Source organism: Oncorhynchus clarkii, chromosome 20 (assembly GCF_045791955.1).
Source record: "Oncorhynchus clarkii lewisi isolate Uvic-CL-2024 chromosome 20, UVic_Ocla_1.0, whole genome shotgun sequence".
In the NCBI taxonomy this organism is placed as follows: Eukaryota; Metazoa; Chordata; class Actinopteri; order Salmoniformes; family Salmonidae; genus Oncorhynchus; species Oncorhynchus clarkii.
The window spans coordinates 77,625,943-77,642,048 of NC_092166.1; the positions used below are offsets into that span (position 1 = coordinate 77,625,943).

Consider the following 16,106-nt stretch of genomic DNA (forward strand, 5'->3'; position numbering starts at 1 on the left):
ATAAATGACCAGCATGGTCAAATAATAATAATCACAGTAGTTGTCGAGGGTGCAACGAGTCAGCACCTCAGGAACAAATGTCAGTTGGCTTTTCATAGCCGATCATTAAGAGTATCTCTACCGCTCCTGCTGTCTCTAGAGAGTTGAAAACAGCAGGTCTGGGACAGGTAGCACCGTCCGGTGAACAGGTCAGGGTTCCATAGCCGCAGGAAAAACAGTTGAAACTGGAGCAGCAGCACGGCCAGGTGGACTGGGGACAGCAAGGAGTCATCATGCCAGGTAGTCCTGAGGCATTGTCCTTGGGCTCAGGTCCTCCGAGAGAGAGAAAGAAAGAGAGAAAGAAAGAGAGAATTAGAGAGAGCATACTTAAATTCACACAGGACACTGGATAAGACAGGATAATTACTCCAGATATAACAGACTGACCATAGCCCCCCGACACATAAACTACTGCAGCATAAATACTGGAGGTTGAGACAGGAGGGGTTAGGTGACACTGTGGCCCCATCCGATGATACCCCCGGACAGGCCAAACAGGCAGAATATAACCCCACCCACTTTGCCAAAGCACAGCGCCTACACCACTAGAGGGATATCTTCAACCACCAACTTACCATCCTGAGACAAGGCTGAGTATAGCCCACAAAGATCTCCGCCACGGCACAACCCAAGGGGTAGGGGGGGGCAACCCAGACAGGAAGATCAAGTCAGTGACTCAACCCACTCAAGTGACGCACCCCTCCTAGGGACGGCATGGAAGAGAACCAGTAAGCCAGTGACTCAGCCCCTATAATAGGGTTAGAGGCATAGAATCCCAGTGGAGAGAGGGGAACTGGCCAGGCAGAGACAGCAAGGGCGGTTCGTTGCTCCAGAGCCTATCCGTTCACCTTCACACTCCTGGGCCAGACTACACTCAATCATGTGACCTACTGAAGAGATGAGTCTTCAGTAAAGACTTAAAAGTTGAGACCGAGTCTGCGTCTCTTACATGGGTATGCAGATCATTCCATAAAAACTGAGCTCTCTAGGAGAAAGCCCTGCCTCCAGCTCTTTGCTTAGAAATTCTAGGGACAATTAGGAGGCCTGCGTCTTGTGACCGTAGCGTGCGTGTAGGTATTTACGGCAGGACCAAATCGGAAACATAGGTAGGAGCAAGCCCATGTAATGCTTTGTAGGTTAGCAGTAAAACCTTGAAATCAGCCCTTTCCTTAACAGGAAGCCAGTGTAGGGAGGCTAGCACTGGAGTAATATGATCAATTTTTGTTGGTTCTAGTCAGGATTCTAGCAGCCGTATTTAGCACTAACTGAAGTTTATTTAGTGCTTTATCCGGGTAGCCGGAAAGTAGAGCATTGCAGTAGTCTAACCTAGAAGTAACAAAGTATGGATTCATTTTTCTGCATCATTTTTGGACAGAAAGTTTCAGATTTTTGCAATTTTACGTAGATGGAAAAAAGCTGTCCTTGAAACAGTCTTGATATGTTCGTCAAAAGAGAGATCAGGGTCCAGAGTAACGCCGAGGTCCTTCACAGTTTTATTTGAGATGACTGTACAACCATCAAGATTTATTGTCAGATTCAACAGAAGATCTCTTTGTTTCTTGGGATCTAGAACAAGCATCTCTGTTTTGTCTGAGTTTAAAAGTAGAAAGTTTGCAGCCATCCACTTCCTTATGTCTGAAACACAGGCTTCTAGCAAGGGCAATTTTGGGGCTTCACCATGTTTCATTGAAATGTACCGCTGTGTGTCATCCGTATAGCAGTGAAAGTTAACATTATGTTTTCAAATGACATCCCCAAGAGGTAAAATATATAGTGAAAACAATAGTGGTCCTAAAACGGAACCTTGAGGAACACCAAAGTTTACAGTTGATTTGTCAGAGGACAAACCATCCACAGAGACAAACTGATATCTTTCCGACAGATAAGATCTAAACCAGGCCAGAAGTTGTCCATGTAGACCAATTTGGGTTTCCAATCTCTCCAAAAGAATGTGGTGATCGATGGTATCAAAAGCAGCACTAAGGTCTAGAAGCACGAGGACAGATGCAGAGCCTCGGTCTGACGCCATTAAAATGTAATTTACCACCTTCACAAGTGCAGTCTCAGTGCTATGATGGGGTCTAAAACCAGACTGAAGCATTTCGTATACATTGTTAGTCTTCAGGAAGGCAGTGAGTTGCTGCGCAACAGCGTTTTCTCAAATTTGAGAGGAATGGACGATTCGATATAGGCCGATAGTTTTTAAAACTTTTCTGGGTCAAGGTTGGGCTTTTTCAAGAGAGGCTTTATTACTGCCACTTTTAGTGAGTTTGGTACACATTTGGTGGATAGAGAGACGTTTATTATGTTCAACATAGGAGGGCCAGGCACAGGAAGCAGCTTTTCAGTAGTTTAGTTGGAATAGGATCCAGTATGAAGGTTTAGAGGCCATGATTATTTTCATCATTGTGTCAAGAGATATAGTACTAAAACACTTGAGTGTCTCCCGAGATCCTAAGTCCTGGCAGAGTTGTGCAGACTCAGGACAACTGAGCTTTGGAGGAATACGCAGATTTAAAGAGGAGTCCGTAATTTGCTTTCTAATGATCATGATCTTTACCTCAATTTCCTCGACTAACCTCGACCCCCCCCCCCCCCCCCCCCCCCCCCCACACTGACTCTGTACCCCTGTATATAGCCTCGCTACTGTTATTTTACTGCTGCTCTTTAATTATTTGTTTTTACATTTTTTACTTAACACTTATTGTTCTGCATTGTTGGTTAAGGGCTTGTAAGTAAGCATTTCACTGTAAGGTTGTATTCGGCGCATGTGACAAATAACATTTTATTTTATTTGTTGAGAGGAGCTAGCCAACAACACAGCTAACACAATCACTTCAAACCGAAGCTGAAAAGACTGCAAACTAGCTGCACTTCGTTTCGTTTTACCTTTTTTCAACTGACATTGAGATCCATAAAAATTATGCCAGCTGATACATGATTTCGACTGGCTGAGAAACGCTGTCTGTCTGTCTTGTCCTGACACGTTCATTCCTATGGGACAGCTGGAGATTGAAACAATGTTGTAAATGTCGGGGAGACAGACAGCAAGGTTTATACAAATTTCCGCTGTTGAAAACCAAATGTTAGTCTAAATAAATGTGAGATAATGTCTAGATGCTTTTTATAATGGCGATCAAGTTTATAAATTGTTTGGCTGGGCTGATGAGACAGTGGATTGCCCAGTCAGATGGAACAGAGTAAATAGGCATTTCAATGGCATAGATTTAGCAGGTGGTAATTTGTGGAATAGACACTGGCTGGAATGCGGTTTTAACCAATCAGAGTTCAGGATTAGGCCCACCCGTTGTATAAAGCAACATGACCAAAATACCTAACGACCAGATTTTTGTCTGGACTAGCTATATCTTCTGGTGGAAGAATTCAGTTGTATGAATTGGCTTGTCAACATAATGTTTTAATGAAAATATGTAAAAACAATTATGAAATAAAGAAATAAGGCTCCTGAGGCAGTGCCATATCATGAATTAAAATAAAAAAAGGATTGCGCAACACTTCTCCACCTATTCATATGACTTTTGGTCACATGATAGATCACGGGATTTTAGAGTGTGATGTTTGCAACAAGATTATTTATATTCCAGATTTTTAGGACAAAATAAAAGTCTACTGAGGGTGTGTTCGTAACTTAACTCTGGAGTGCCAGATTGCACTCTGGGCTTTCGTAAATTCAGAGCGTTTTGCTCTTGGAGCATTCAGAACGCACACGGGATGCTCTGGCCAAGGAGTAGGGTTGATCGGAGCATTCTTACCTCACAACAGCAGTCAAGCACCCAAGCTAACTGGCTAAAGTTGGCTAGCTTGCGAGCTACTTCCAAACACAAATTAGAGAACACATCTTTTTACTCAGCGTGGCAGAGCTGGTTAGGCTGTTTTCATGTTATCTATCATCATGGATAAAATAAATACAATTTGTTGCCTGTTTTGCATGTTATTTTGAGCCTAGCGGTTAGAGCATTGGGCTAGTAACTGAAAGGTTGCTAGATCAAATCCCTAAGCTGACAAGGTAAAAATCTGTCGTTCTGCCCCTGAATAAACCCACTCTTCCTAGGCCATCATTGTAAATAAGAATTTGTTCTTAACTGACTTGCCCACTTTAAATAAAGGTTAAATATAAATATATATATATGTGTATATATATATGTGTGTATATATATATATATATATACATTAATACGTGTAATTTATATTTTTGCAAACAATGTAAAAACAATTATTGAGTTAATAAAGCCTCATACAAACATGGTCTCTTTTGTGCTTTATTGAGTGAGGCAGCTCCAAAATACAGGTGTTTCAGCCTAGATCAGTGCTTTCTGTAGTGGTGAGGCAGCCAGCGGAAAATACAGAGCGTGGGCATTGGTCATCTTCTCTAGTTGCGCTGTGATTGGCTCAGTGTTCTGTCACTCATGGGGACACTTTGTCACTGCAGAATCTATAGGGAGAGCTAGGCAGTTCAAGCCCCCTTGGGTGCTGCCTTAGAGTTTCATTAGAAGTGCCCATCCAAAAAGGCTCAAGGTCATTGGCAACAGATAAAATGACGTCAAATCTACCGTAGCTTTGATTGGACTGCAGCTTTGATTGGATCTTAGTTAGGAAGCTGACAAGCAGTCATTATCATGAATCATGTCGACAATCTACTTGCAAATCCTCTTCAATCCCTGTCGTATGAAGAGAAATTATAGATAAAATGTATCGGTGCTCATCGGCCATTGAACATAAACATACACAAGAAGTTGGAAATCGCAAACACAATGAGTGTTTTGGAAGGAATGAGTGGCTAACTGCAAGCGTTTCAAAGCAATCACTATTTTGCTTCCCCTGCCTGATGTTTGTGGAGAGGGTGTGTGATCTAAGTCAGGGTTTAAGGGTCTCTTTATCCAAGCTTAAAATGATAAACATTCACACGCAACACCATGGGCCAGAAAAGGTTGAATACATTGGCCATGCTGTCAATCCAGCATGACTTCTGCTGAGTTCAAAACAACTGGAAACTCTGAACTGGGAAATCCCAGACTTCAGTGAGTTCAAGACAACTGGGAAAAAACTAGCTCCGACTGGGAAAATACATTTTGAACTGTCATCCAACTCAGAATTCCAAGTTGGGAACCTGGGCCTCTTTCTCGAGATCCGACCTTGAGATCACTGACGTCATGATTCGACCTTGTTTCTTTTACGAGTTCCCAGTTGTCTTGAAAGCACCATAAATCCAGAGAATTCCAGACTTTGATGACAAAGTCTCATGACAATGTTGCTGTATTCTGCTGCATAATTGATGTAATATGCCAGGGAGATATGTATACTGTAGCTAAGAAAGTAATACTAAGTGTATGTTGTGGAGTAAGCTGTTAGTTGCCCACGTGCCTTCCCCTAATAATTTGGTCCCTTTCCCACTCATAACTTAGCCTACTGTTCTGACTTGGTGGTGCACATGTAGCCTATAGCCTGTTTTAGAGATATGTCATGATCTAATATTGTAAGAACTTACAGTGTCTGCTTTTAGGCCCCCTTTATTTATCCTATAGTTCTGACTTGGTGTACAGGGAGAATACTGTAAAAACAGCCCATGTTCTGAATTCTGTCACTTTACATTTCAAAAGTGCTGAACAAATAGTTAGTGACTACATCCTTATCTCGCTCATTAATTTCTTAATTTAAATTATGGATGGCCTCATCCTCTTTTATGCCATATTTGTACATCTCAATTGTCAGTAGAACCCACATTAGTTTAAGCAATTCAGCAATATCAGCTATTTTTTTAAGAAGGCTGAATTAACCGTTTTGCTGCCAGACAAGTCTCTGCTGATAGCCAGGTGTAGCGGGGGTAAGGTTTCACTCCATCATACTGAAAAGAAAGCTCTGCTGTTGGGACAGCTTTATGTTGGTCCTAACATACACTGGCACTGAGATGTACATGCTTAAAATCGCCACTGTTGGTGACTAACTGTGCTGCTGGCAACAATTTAATTGCGTTTTGTTGCCGAAGTTTACTGACACTGGTCATATTAAAAGATTGTTGTGGGTTAGTAAATTCATCAGTTATTCTGCGCTCAGGCACACTCAAACGAGAGTGCTCTGAAATTGGAGTGGATAACCAGTGTGAATTTATAAATGCACCCCAAGTAACGCTGTCTTGATGCACAACGTGCTGCTATATCAAAGTCAAAAGATATTACCGATAAACTGCCTCTTCTAAAGAAAGTTACTGTAGACAATAGAGATTTTGCCAAAACCTTCAGAAAAGTACTCAATCATCTGCAAACAGTGAATGTGAAAATTTGCAGCAGCAGTGGACTAAAAAAATTACATCGCTAGACGTTGGACTTTTATTTTGAAAGGTATGTGTTGCCATTGCTTCTGTATTCACAGATATACTGCTTCTCTGTTTTGTGTATCGACACAGGAATTAGCAACACGGAGGCTAGCTAGCTGTCATAGCAGTTTAAACAGCTGAAATGGTGAGTTCAAATGAAAGAAGTAGCAACACATACATAAAGAGATGTGCTAAAGCTGTCATTCTGACCATTTGTTTCGTTTTTTCCCCTAATTCGTTAGCTAGCTTGGCTAACGGATAGCTAGCCTAGCATAACGACGTTAGGTTCGGTATCAACACAGACAGGGGTCGGAGGCCCACTGTGTTCTTCCAGCTGTAGCTAGATAACTAACACGTTTTAGTTGGCGGCAATTTGCTAATGTAGCAGTTATATAATTGATCACTTTGTGGTGATTATCGATGAAAGCTACACAAAATTGCTGGATGTCACGAGACATTTTATTTGTCGATGAGGTTTAATTGCGGTTGCATTATCGCCACCAACTAGACTGGAGTATAACTCAATTATACTTTGTAATTCTACACAAGTTGAAACCCTATTCCACTATTTAACCCCATATTGTTCTGCACTATGCCAATGGCTTGGGAGGACGGGACGCCACCACTTCGCACACCCTGTAACTCTTCTGAAGTCAAATCTAGTACACTCAGGTACTTCTCTGCAGCTGCCACAACATTATTTTCTGTGACTTACGTCCCATTTCTACCGTACAGTTGAAAACCATTGCTATGAACTCCTAAGAAGCCAACTTCACTGAAGCATATACCACTCGTTGGCCAACCCTCTGTGCTGGCACAGATCTATACTGAACAAAAATATAAATGCAACGTGTTGGTGCCATGTTTCATGAGCTGATAAAAAAGATACTCCCAAAATGAATATTTCTCTCATGTGCACAACCCTGTTATAGAGGATTTCTCCTTTGCCAAGATAATCCATCCACCTGAAAGGTGTGACATATCAAGAAGCTGATTAAACAGCATGATCAGTACATAGGTGTGCCTTGTGCTGGGGACAAAAGGCCACTCTAAAGTTGATTTCTCAGGTTTTGAGAGAGCATGCAATTGGCATGCTGACTGCAAGAATGTCCACCAGAGCTGTTGCCAGATAATTTAATGCTCATCTCTCTACCATAAGCTGCCTCCAATGTTGTTTTAGAGAATTTGGCAGTATGTCCAAGTGGCCTCACCACATGTAACCATGCCAGCCCAGGACCTCCACATCCGGCCTTTTCATCTGCGGGATTGTTAGAAACTGGGTTTGCACAACCAAATAATTTCTGCACAAACTGTCAGAAATCGTCTCAGGGAAGCTCATCTGCATGCTTGTCCTCACCAGGACCTGACTGGAGTTCGGCGTCGTAACCGACTCCAGTAGGCAAATGCTCACATTTGATGGCCACTAGCACGCTGGTGAAGTGTGCTCCTAACGGATGAATACCAGGTTTCAACTGTACCAGGCAGATGGCAGACACACCTTACTGTGTAGGTGTAGGTGCAGACCTTACCGTGAAATGCTTACTTACAAGCAAGCCCGTAACCAACAATGCAGTTTTAAGAAAATAGGACTAAGAAAATATTTACAAAATAAAGTTTAAAAAAGTAACACGAAAACAATGCTATATACAGGTTAGTCGAGATCATTTGTATATGTAGGCAGGTGTAAAATGACTATGCATAGATAATAAACAGCGAGTAGCAGCAGTATAAAAACAAGGGGGAAGGGTGTCAATGCAATTAGTCTGTTTTGCCATTTGATTAATTGTTCAGCAGTTCTTTGGCTTAGGGGTAGAAGCTGTTAAGGAGCCTCTTGGCCCCAGTGATGTACTGGGCTGTACTCACTACCTTCTGTAGCGCCTTACGGTTGGATGTCGAGCAGTTGCCATACCGGGCGGTGATGCAACCAGTGAGGATGCTCTCAATGGTGCAGCTGTATAACTTTTTGAGGACCCATGCCAGATCTTTTGGTGTGACTTTCTTGGTGTGTTTGAACCTCTAAAGTTTGATGGTGATGTGGACACCAAGGAACTTAACTCTCGACCCGCTCCACTACAGCCCTGTCGATGTGAATGGGGACGTGTTCGGCCCTCCTTTTCCTGTAGTCCACGATAATCTCCTTTGTCTTGCTCACGTTGAGGGAGAGGTGGTTGTCCTGGCAGTGCGCTGACCTCCTCCCTATAGGCTGTTTCATCGTTGTCGGTGATCAGGCCTACCACCATTGTGTCTTCAGCAAACTTAATGATGGTGTTGGAGTTGTTTGATCATACAGTCGTTGGTGAACAGGGAGTACAGGAGGGGACTAAGCACACACCCCTGAAGGGCCCCCGTGTTGAGGATCAGCGTGGCAGATGTGTTGTTGCCTACCCTTACCACTTGGGGGTGGCCCGTCAGGAAGTCCAGGATCCTGTTGCAGAGGGAGGTGTTTAGTCCCAGAAACCTTAGCTTAATGATGATCTTTATGGGCACTATGGTGTTGAAAGCTGAGATGTAGTCAATGAACAGCATGTTCACATAGGTGTTACTTTTGTCCAGGTGGGAAAGGGCAGTGTGGAGTGCGATTGCGTCAGCTGTGGATCTGTTTGGGCGGTATGCGAATTGTAGTGGCTCTAGGTTTTCCGGGATGATGGTGTTGATGAGCCATGACCAGCCTTTCAAAGCACTTCATGGCTACCGAAGTGAGTGCCACAGGGTGGTAATCATTAAGGAAGGTTACCTTCACTTTCTTGGGCACAATGACTATGATGGTCTGCTTGAAACATGTTGGTATTACAGACTCGGTCAGGGAGAGGTTGAAAATGTCAGTGAAGACATTTACCAGTGTCTTCACAGCGTACATGTCTTCGAGCTGTTTGCTGATGTCAACTGTGAACAGAGAACCCCACCGCCACCATGGGGCAATGGCATGGGAAGGCATAAGCTACGGACAACTAACACATCCATTTTATCGTCTGCAATTTGAGTACACATAGATCACATGTTTCAGCAGGATAATACACAGCCCCATGTCGCAAGGATCTTTACACAATTCCTGGAAGCTGAAAATGTCCCAGTTCTTCCATGGCCTGAATTCTCACTACCAGACATGCAGTGCAATCGGCAAACGTATTCAGTTCACTCTGTTTGTACTTCCCCCATTCCTCCCTCGAAATCCCACCTTTCCGTATCCCTTTCCCTGCATTCCTCTTCTCCCGGCTTTGCTAAGTGGCCCAGTGGCATCCTGACGTAGCTCCATCTCATAATCAGAGTTGGACATGGCTGGTATACAATCGTCAGCCTGGAAAACCGTCAGTTTGCACGCAATGCATGAACAATCCTCCATCTTTATCGAGGGTACGCGGAGCGCTCAATCCAGTCAAAACTACTAGAAATGTTGACTGTGTTAACGTCAGCTGTCAGGTTAGCCGATTCTGTGCCTGTGTAACGTTATACGATTGATTGTATGTGCCTTTGAGAGGATTGTATACTTATTAAGTCTTCCTGTGTTTCAGAGTTTCCTGGGTGGTTTATTTGGTCCTGTGTGTGAAATTGATGTCCTACTCAATGATGCAGAGACTAGGAAGACTGCAGAACTCAAAACAGAGGATGGAAAAGTGGAAAAGAACTACCTTTTTTATGATGGAGAATCTGTCTCTGGGAAGGTGAGCGTTGCGCACATACACAAACTTGACATGACATTTCTTTATTGCAAAAAATCATTTTGAAGGTACGCGTAACTCTAAAGTGCCATCCGACATTTAATTCTAAATGCCTACTGCTTTCAAATAAAAATGTTCAACTAGAAAAGTAATGTTGTTTTGCAGGACAGTGATTGTCCTGACTTTCAGGAATGACTGAATTGCTTCGCGTTGCTTTTCTGGTTAGTTGGCAAGTTTCACCGTCCAATAATTATTACAGTTGAAGTTTCAACATGGCACGGGCTGTGGTGATATGTTGACACGAGGAATTTATTAGAATATGGCAAATATTTGTAAATGATTTAATTCTATCCATGCTGGTTTTCCCGGGGCTACTTGAGACATAGAACAGATAGGTGGGAGGACATTGGCTACAGGCTGTCGCCAATTTATTAGGTTATTTGCGTAAATGGCTAATGGAAACACATTTTTATTCAACACTGTAGGTTTTCTTTAGGTGTGATGTCATTACGTCCATGTGTTTTTACCGTCGGGATAGTTAAATGGAAACGCACCGTAGCAGGCAATTGTCGCATCTATTTTTTTTTAATGCAAACTTTCTGAATGTTGACAAGCTAATGGAAACATAGCTACTGTGTCCTATGCCAATACCCCATAACTTGTTTGTGTTTTCTTGTAAGGTGAATCTCAATGTGAGGCAGACGGGCAAGAGACTAGAACACCAGGGGATTCGAATTGAGTTTGTTGGGCAGATTGGTGAGTTTGTGTAAATTTGTATTTTGACATTGTAACCTTACAGCAGCGCCCACCTCAAACACCAACCATGCATTGTTCATTGGTTCAGAAACCAAGTGTGCTATCAGTCTCATTTATGCTAAACCGCTTAGCAAAGCATGTGCTTGTCATGTGAAAAACGCAGTTGTCCACACTCCACAGCACACACTCTGGCCTGGTGGCAAAGTGTTTCTGTGAGGATTCCTCAACCATTACTAAGTGTTGTTTCAATGTTGTCAAACTGACTGAGGAAGTTTGGGGAAGCCTACAAATACCATATTAATATCTGAATGTCTGATCATAGGACAAAAGTTAAAATCTAATACAGGACAATCTAGGTTAATAGATTTAGGACTCTATTTATACTTTTGTTAAAATAAATGTTTCCCTTGTTACAACGGATGTGCTTATTGGAAATGTTAGGTTCCTGTTTGTGATGATGTGATGAACCTAACAGAGGTGTTTAAACTTGTGGTCTATTTCTTTCAGAGCTCTTCAGTGATAAAAGCAACACACATGAGTTTGTTAACCTGGTGAAGGAGCTTGCCCTGCCAGGGGAGTTGACCCAGAACCGAAGCTACGACTTTGAGTTCACGCAGGTGGAGAAGCCCTATGAATCTTACGTTGGAACCAATGTCCGACTGAGGTTAGCGCACAAGACTCTGTCATAACCAGATGTCCTCTGCATCGTCCTTTTCTATTGGCACAGCTTGAGATGATCAGTGAAACTGCATCAGATGGCTTCTTGTTGTCATTGCTGCATCCACCTTATGAATATAAGCAGTGTGTCGGTTTAATGTCATTTGCATTGTTGTAAACCATCCATAACTCTCCTTTTGTTATTTCCTGTAGATATTTCCTCAAAGTGACAGTAATGAGGAGACTGTCTGATCTGGTGAAAGAGTATGAGCTCATTGTCCATCAGCTGGCTACTTACCCTGATGTGAATAATTCCATTAAAATGGAAGTTGGCATTGAAGACTGTCTACACATAGAGTTTGAATACAACAAGTCCAAGTAAGATATATATATATATATATAAGACATTCATTCATTCAAACCATAGCACAGTAGCAAATACATGTCAAAATCGGTTTCAGATTCAGAAGTTATAAATTAAATAAATGATTAGAATTTATATTTACATTATTATAAATGTATAACTTGACCTGACCTCAACTGTCTTCTCAGGTACCACTTGAAAGATGTCATTGTGGGTAAAATCTATTTCCTTCTGGTGAGAATCAAAATCCAGCACATGGAACTTCAGTTGATAAAGAAGGAGATGACTGGAATAGGTGAGATGAGGTTTACTTAAAGGGAAAGTTCACTTAAAACGGCATAAGATGTTACTCTTTTAAATAACATTTTTATTTTAAATTATTGAATGTTCCAGATTCTTCAGATTTCAAATTTTGTGAAAACCTAAAACTTCCCTGTAATCTCTGCGTTTGCTTTATAAACAGTGTGAAATGTATGTATTTGGTCATGTGATATTCCTTCGCAGGGCCTAGCACAACTACAGAGACGGACACTGTTGCCAAGTATGACATAATGGATGGCGCCCCTGTGAAAGGTATGCACAATATGGTGTTGATTTGTCCCAATATTATGATTTTTATTTCATTATCTATTTTATTTTGTTATTCCGCCCCACCAAAGCAGTTTAATGTTTTCAGGACTTGTAGTGTACGTCTGTCTCTTCTTGCCATGGAACTTGTTTCACAATCCTCTTCATGCCTGTTCTTTCACTCTTAGGAGAGTCCATTCCCATCCGTCTGTTTTTGGCTGGCTACGACCTGACAGCCACCATGAGGGATGTCAACAAGAAGTTCTCTGTGCGGTACTTCCTCAACCTGGTGCTGGTGGATGAGGAGGACAGGAGATACTTCAAACAGCAGGTACAGAACATCAAAGCCGACCTCTATTTACCAGTCTGTTGTTATTGTTCCAAGACTGCAGATACACTACATAGAGTAGAGTACCAGACAGAAGTTTGGACACACCTACTCATTCAAGGGTTTTTCTTTATTTGGAGTGGTGTAAAGCTCGCCGCCATGAATCACTCTTTGCCATCTGGCAGTCCAACAAACTAATCTGGATTTTGCGGATGCCAGGAGAATGCTACCTGCCCCAATGCATAGTGCCAACTGTAAAGTTTGGTGGAGGAGGAATAATGGTTTGGGCTTGTTTTTCATGATTCGGGCCCTTAGTTCCAGTGAATGGAAATGTTAACGCTACAGCATACGATTCTGTGCTTCCAACTTTGTGGCAACAGTTTGGGGAAGGACCTTTCCTGTTTCAGCATGACAATGTTTAGTGGTTAGTACCGGAGCCACGGTGCACCTAGCGAGGTCCATACAGAAATGGCTTGTCGAGATTGGCGTGGAAGATCTTTACTGGCCTGCACAGAGCCCTGACCTCAACCCCATCAAACACCTTTGGGATGAATTGGAACGCGGACTGTGAGCCAGGCCTAATCGCCTAACATCAGTGCCGACCTCACTAATGTTCTTGTGGCTGAATGTAAGTCCACGCAGCAATCTTTCAACATCTAATGGAAAACCTTCCCAGAAGAGTGGAGGCTGTTGTAGCAGCAAAGGGGTACCAACTCCATATTAATGCATATGATTTTGGAATGAGATGTTCGATGGTGTCCATATACTTTTGGTCATGTAGTGTATATCTGTGGTAGCAAAATATTACAGAAGTTAAATATTACAGTAGTTTGAACTCAAAACGAGGAAGTAGGCCTATAGTATTATTGAAAGCGATCGTCTCATCTCAGTATGCACATTTACAATAACCTATGAGAGGATCACTGTGACTAGTGTTGATGTAATTCTTCTCTATTACTAGGAGGTCGTTCTCTGGAGGAAAGCTCCTGAGAAAATAAGGAAGCGGAACTTCCAACGCTACGAGTCGCCGGAGCCACGGCCGACGCTTACTGCTGAGCAGCAACCCGAAATGTGAAAGCCAATCGGAGTGAAACGGAAAAATGCTGAGAATGCTTCTGATTATAGCTTAAAGCAAATGAGAAGGGAGAGGGAGTGCAACTTGACACGCAAGGAGAAAATAAAGAGTCAGCCATTTAATACATCTACCTTCTGCAATGTGACAGTGACCTACTGGTGCATCTGACTGTGCTGGGTCTACTCTGTTTAGCGTACTGTATGGACTCGTCTCTTTGACACACAATAAATAGCACTGGAATGGGAGCTACCATCACATTTTTGGGGGACCTACCCTCTCTGTAAGAGGCACTTGGTTTGGCTCAACACTGGCATACAATCATTCACTTCTAGATATTTCAAAGGATGTTCCAGTGCATGTAAGCAGGTCAAATTGAATGTGATGGGTTAGTATCATGTCAATGCTGGCAGTCGGGTCAATTTCTAAGGTCAAGCTGTAAGACAATAGGCATTATTTGAGCTCAAATAGTACCTTGTTTATAATTCACCTTAAGATGTAAAAGATTTCTAACTCCTAAGTATTTTAGTGTAGCTATAACCTGTAGTTTGATTCTTTTTTCACTTCACTTTTTCTTGTAATTTGCGCTTTCTTTCTTCAAATATATTATATCAATAAATGCTTTTGCTAGGGGCATTGGATTGAGGTGAGACAAAATGCTGTTTAATGGGTACTTACATTTTTTGGGGGACTAGATTTAGGGAAATATCACTTCACATAATTTCTCTAAGGTTAAATATTTAAACTCAGATGGGGCTGTGCTACATCTGAACACTATACAGGCAATATATTTTTTAAGTGCCTTTAAGGTCATGAAGAAACTGTTATGCCAAATACTGCCCTGACCCACCACTGCATGTTCATTTTTATACTGGGTCCAATGTAACAGACTTGTGTGGACGTTGAACATTTGTATATATCCAACCTGTCTATATCCATCTGTCATCGACTCAAAGGAAATGCGAATTTAGACTTGTATGTATTGGAGTGATGTCTTTAATACGTTTTGATTACTTATGCACTGAATAACAATATAAATGCAACATGTAAAGTGTTGGTCCCATGTTTCATGAGCTGAAATAAAAGATCCCCGAAATTGTCCAATACGCACAAAAAGCTTATTTCTCTCAAATTTTGAGCACAAATTTGTTTACATTCCTGTTAGTGAGCATTTCTCCTTTGACAAGATAATCCATCCACCTGACAAGTGTGGCATATCAAGAAGCTGATTAAATGGCATGATCATTACACAGGTGCACCTTGTGCTGGGGACAAAAAATGCCACTAAAATGTGCAGTTTTGTCACACAACACAATGCCACAGATGTTTCAAGTTTTGAGTGAGTGTGCAATTGGCATGCTGACTGCAGTAATGACCACCAGAGCTGTTGCCGGAAATGGAGTTGTGTTGGCGAGAAGTTTGCTGATGTCAACGTTGTGAACATAGTGCCTCATGGGGACAGTGGGGTTATGGTAGGGGCACCTATAAGCTACGGACAACAAACAGAATTGCATTTTATCGATGGCAATTTGAATGTACAGAGATACCGTGACGAGATCCTGAGGCCCATTGTCGTACCATTCATCTGCCGCCATCACCTCATGTTTCAGCATCATAATGCTCAGCCCCATATCGCAAGGATCTTTACACAGTTCCAGGAAGCTGAAAATATTGGGATGTGACACTTACTCATCAGCCTTAAGTGTCCTGCATGCGTCACCTCATTAGCTAGCTTTTGAGGTTGTGTTCGATTTACCTCTACATTTCAATGGTCAGCATACTCACCAGACATGTCACCCATTGAACATGTATGGGATGCTCTGGATTGACGTGCATGACAGCGCATTCCAGTTCCCGCCAATATCCAGCAATTTCGCACAGCCATTGAAGAGGAGTGGGACAACATTGCACAGGCCACAATCAACAACCTGATCAACTCTAGGTGAAGGAGATGTGCTGTGCTGCAAATGGTCACACCAGAGACAGACTGGTTTTCTAAAACACGCACCTACCTTTTTTAAGTTACCTTTCACAAACAGAACAATATCTATATTTCCAGTAATGTGAAATTCATATATTAAGGCCTAATAAATGTATTTCAATTGACTGGTTTCCTTATATGAACTGAAATTGATGCACGTTGCTTTATATTTATGTTCAGTATATTAGGGTTTTCAAGCCTGGTCCTAGGGACCTACAGGGATTTGCACATTTGGATTTTACCTGGTTATATGCATTCAAATGTTACCTATCACAAGAATATTGTGGTCCATTGATCTCACTCAAATGCTGAGTTATAGTAGGCATTTTAATTTCGTGCATGAAGTTAACGTTTG

The 16,106-nt window shown here is 42.1% G+C and overlaps 1 protein-coding gene across 1 annotated transcript; it reads left to right on the forward strand.

Annotated features, from left to right (window-relative positions):
* The first annotated feature begins 6,401 nt into the window (after positions 1–6,401).
* Positions 6,402–14,886, forward strand: LOC139376943 (vacuolar protein sorting-associated protein 26A-like). The gene is made up of 9 exons (XM_071119963.1): positions 6,402–6,515; positions 9,880–10,029; positions 10,707–10,782; positions 11,290–11,446; positions 11,653–11,817; positions 11,992–12,098; positions 12,308–12,376; positions 12,559–12,701; positions 13,660–14,886. Exons 1-9 carry the CDS (start codon positions 6,513–6,515, stop codon positions 13,771–13,773), a joined length of 984 nt encoding a protein of 327 aa, XP_070976064.1. The 5' UTR covers positions 6,402–6,512; the 3' UTR covers positions 13,774–14,886.
* Positions 14,887–16,106: the final 1,220 nt, after the last annotated feature.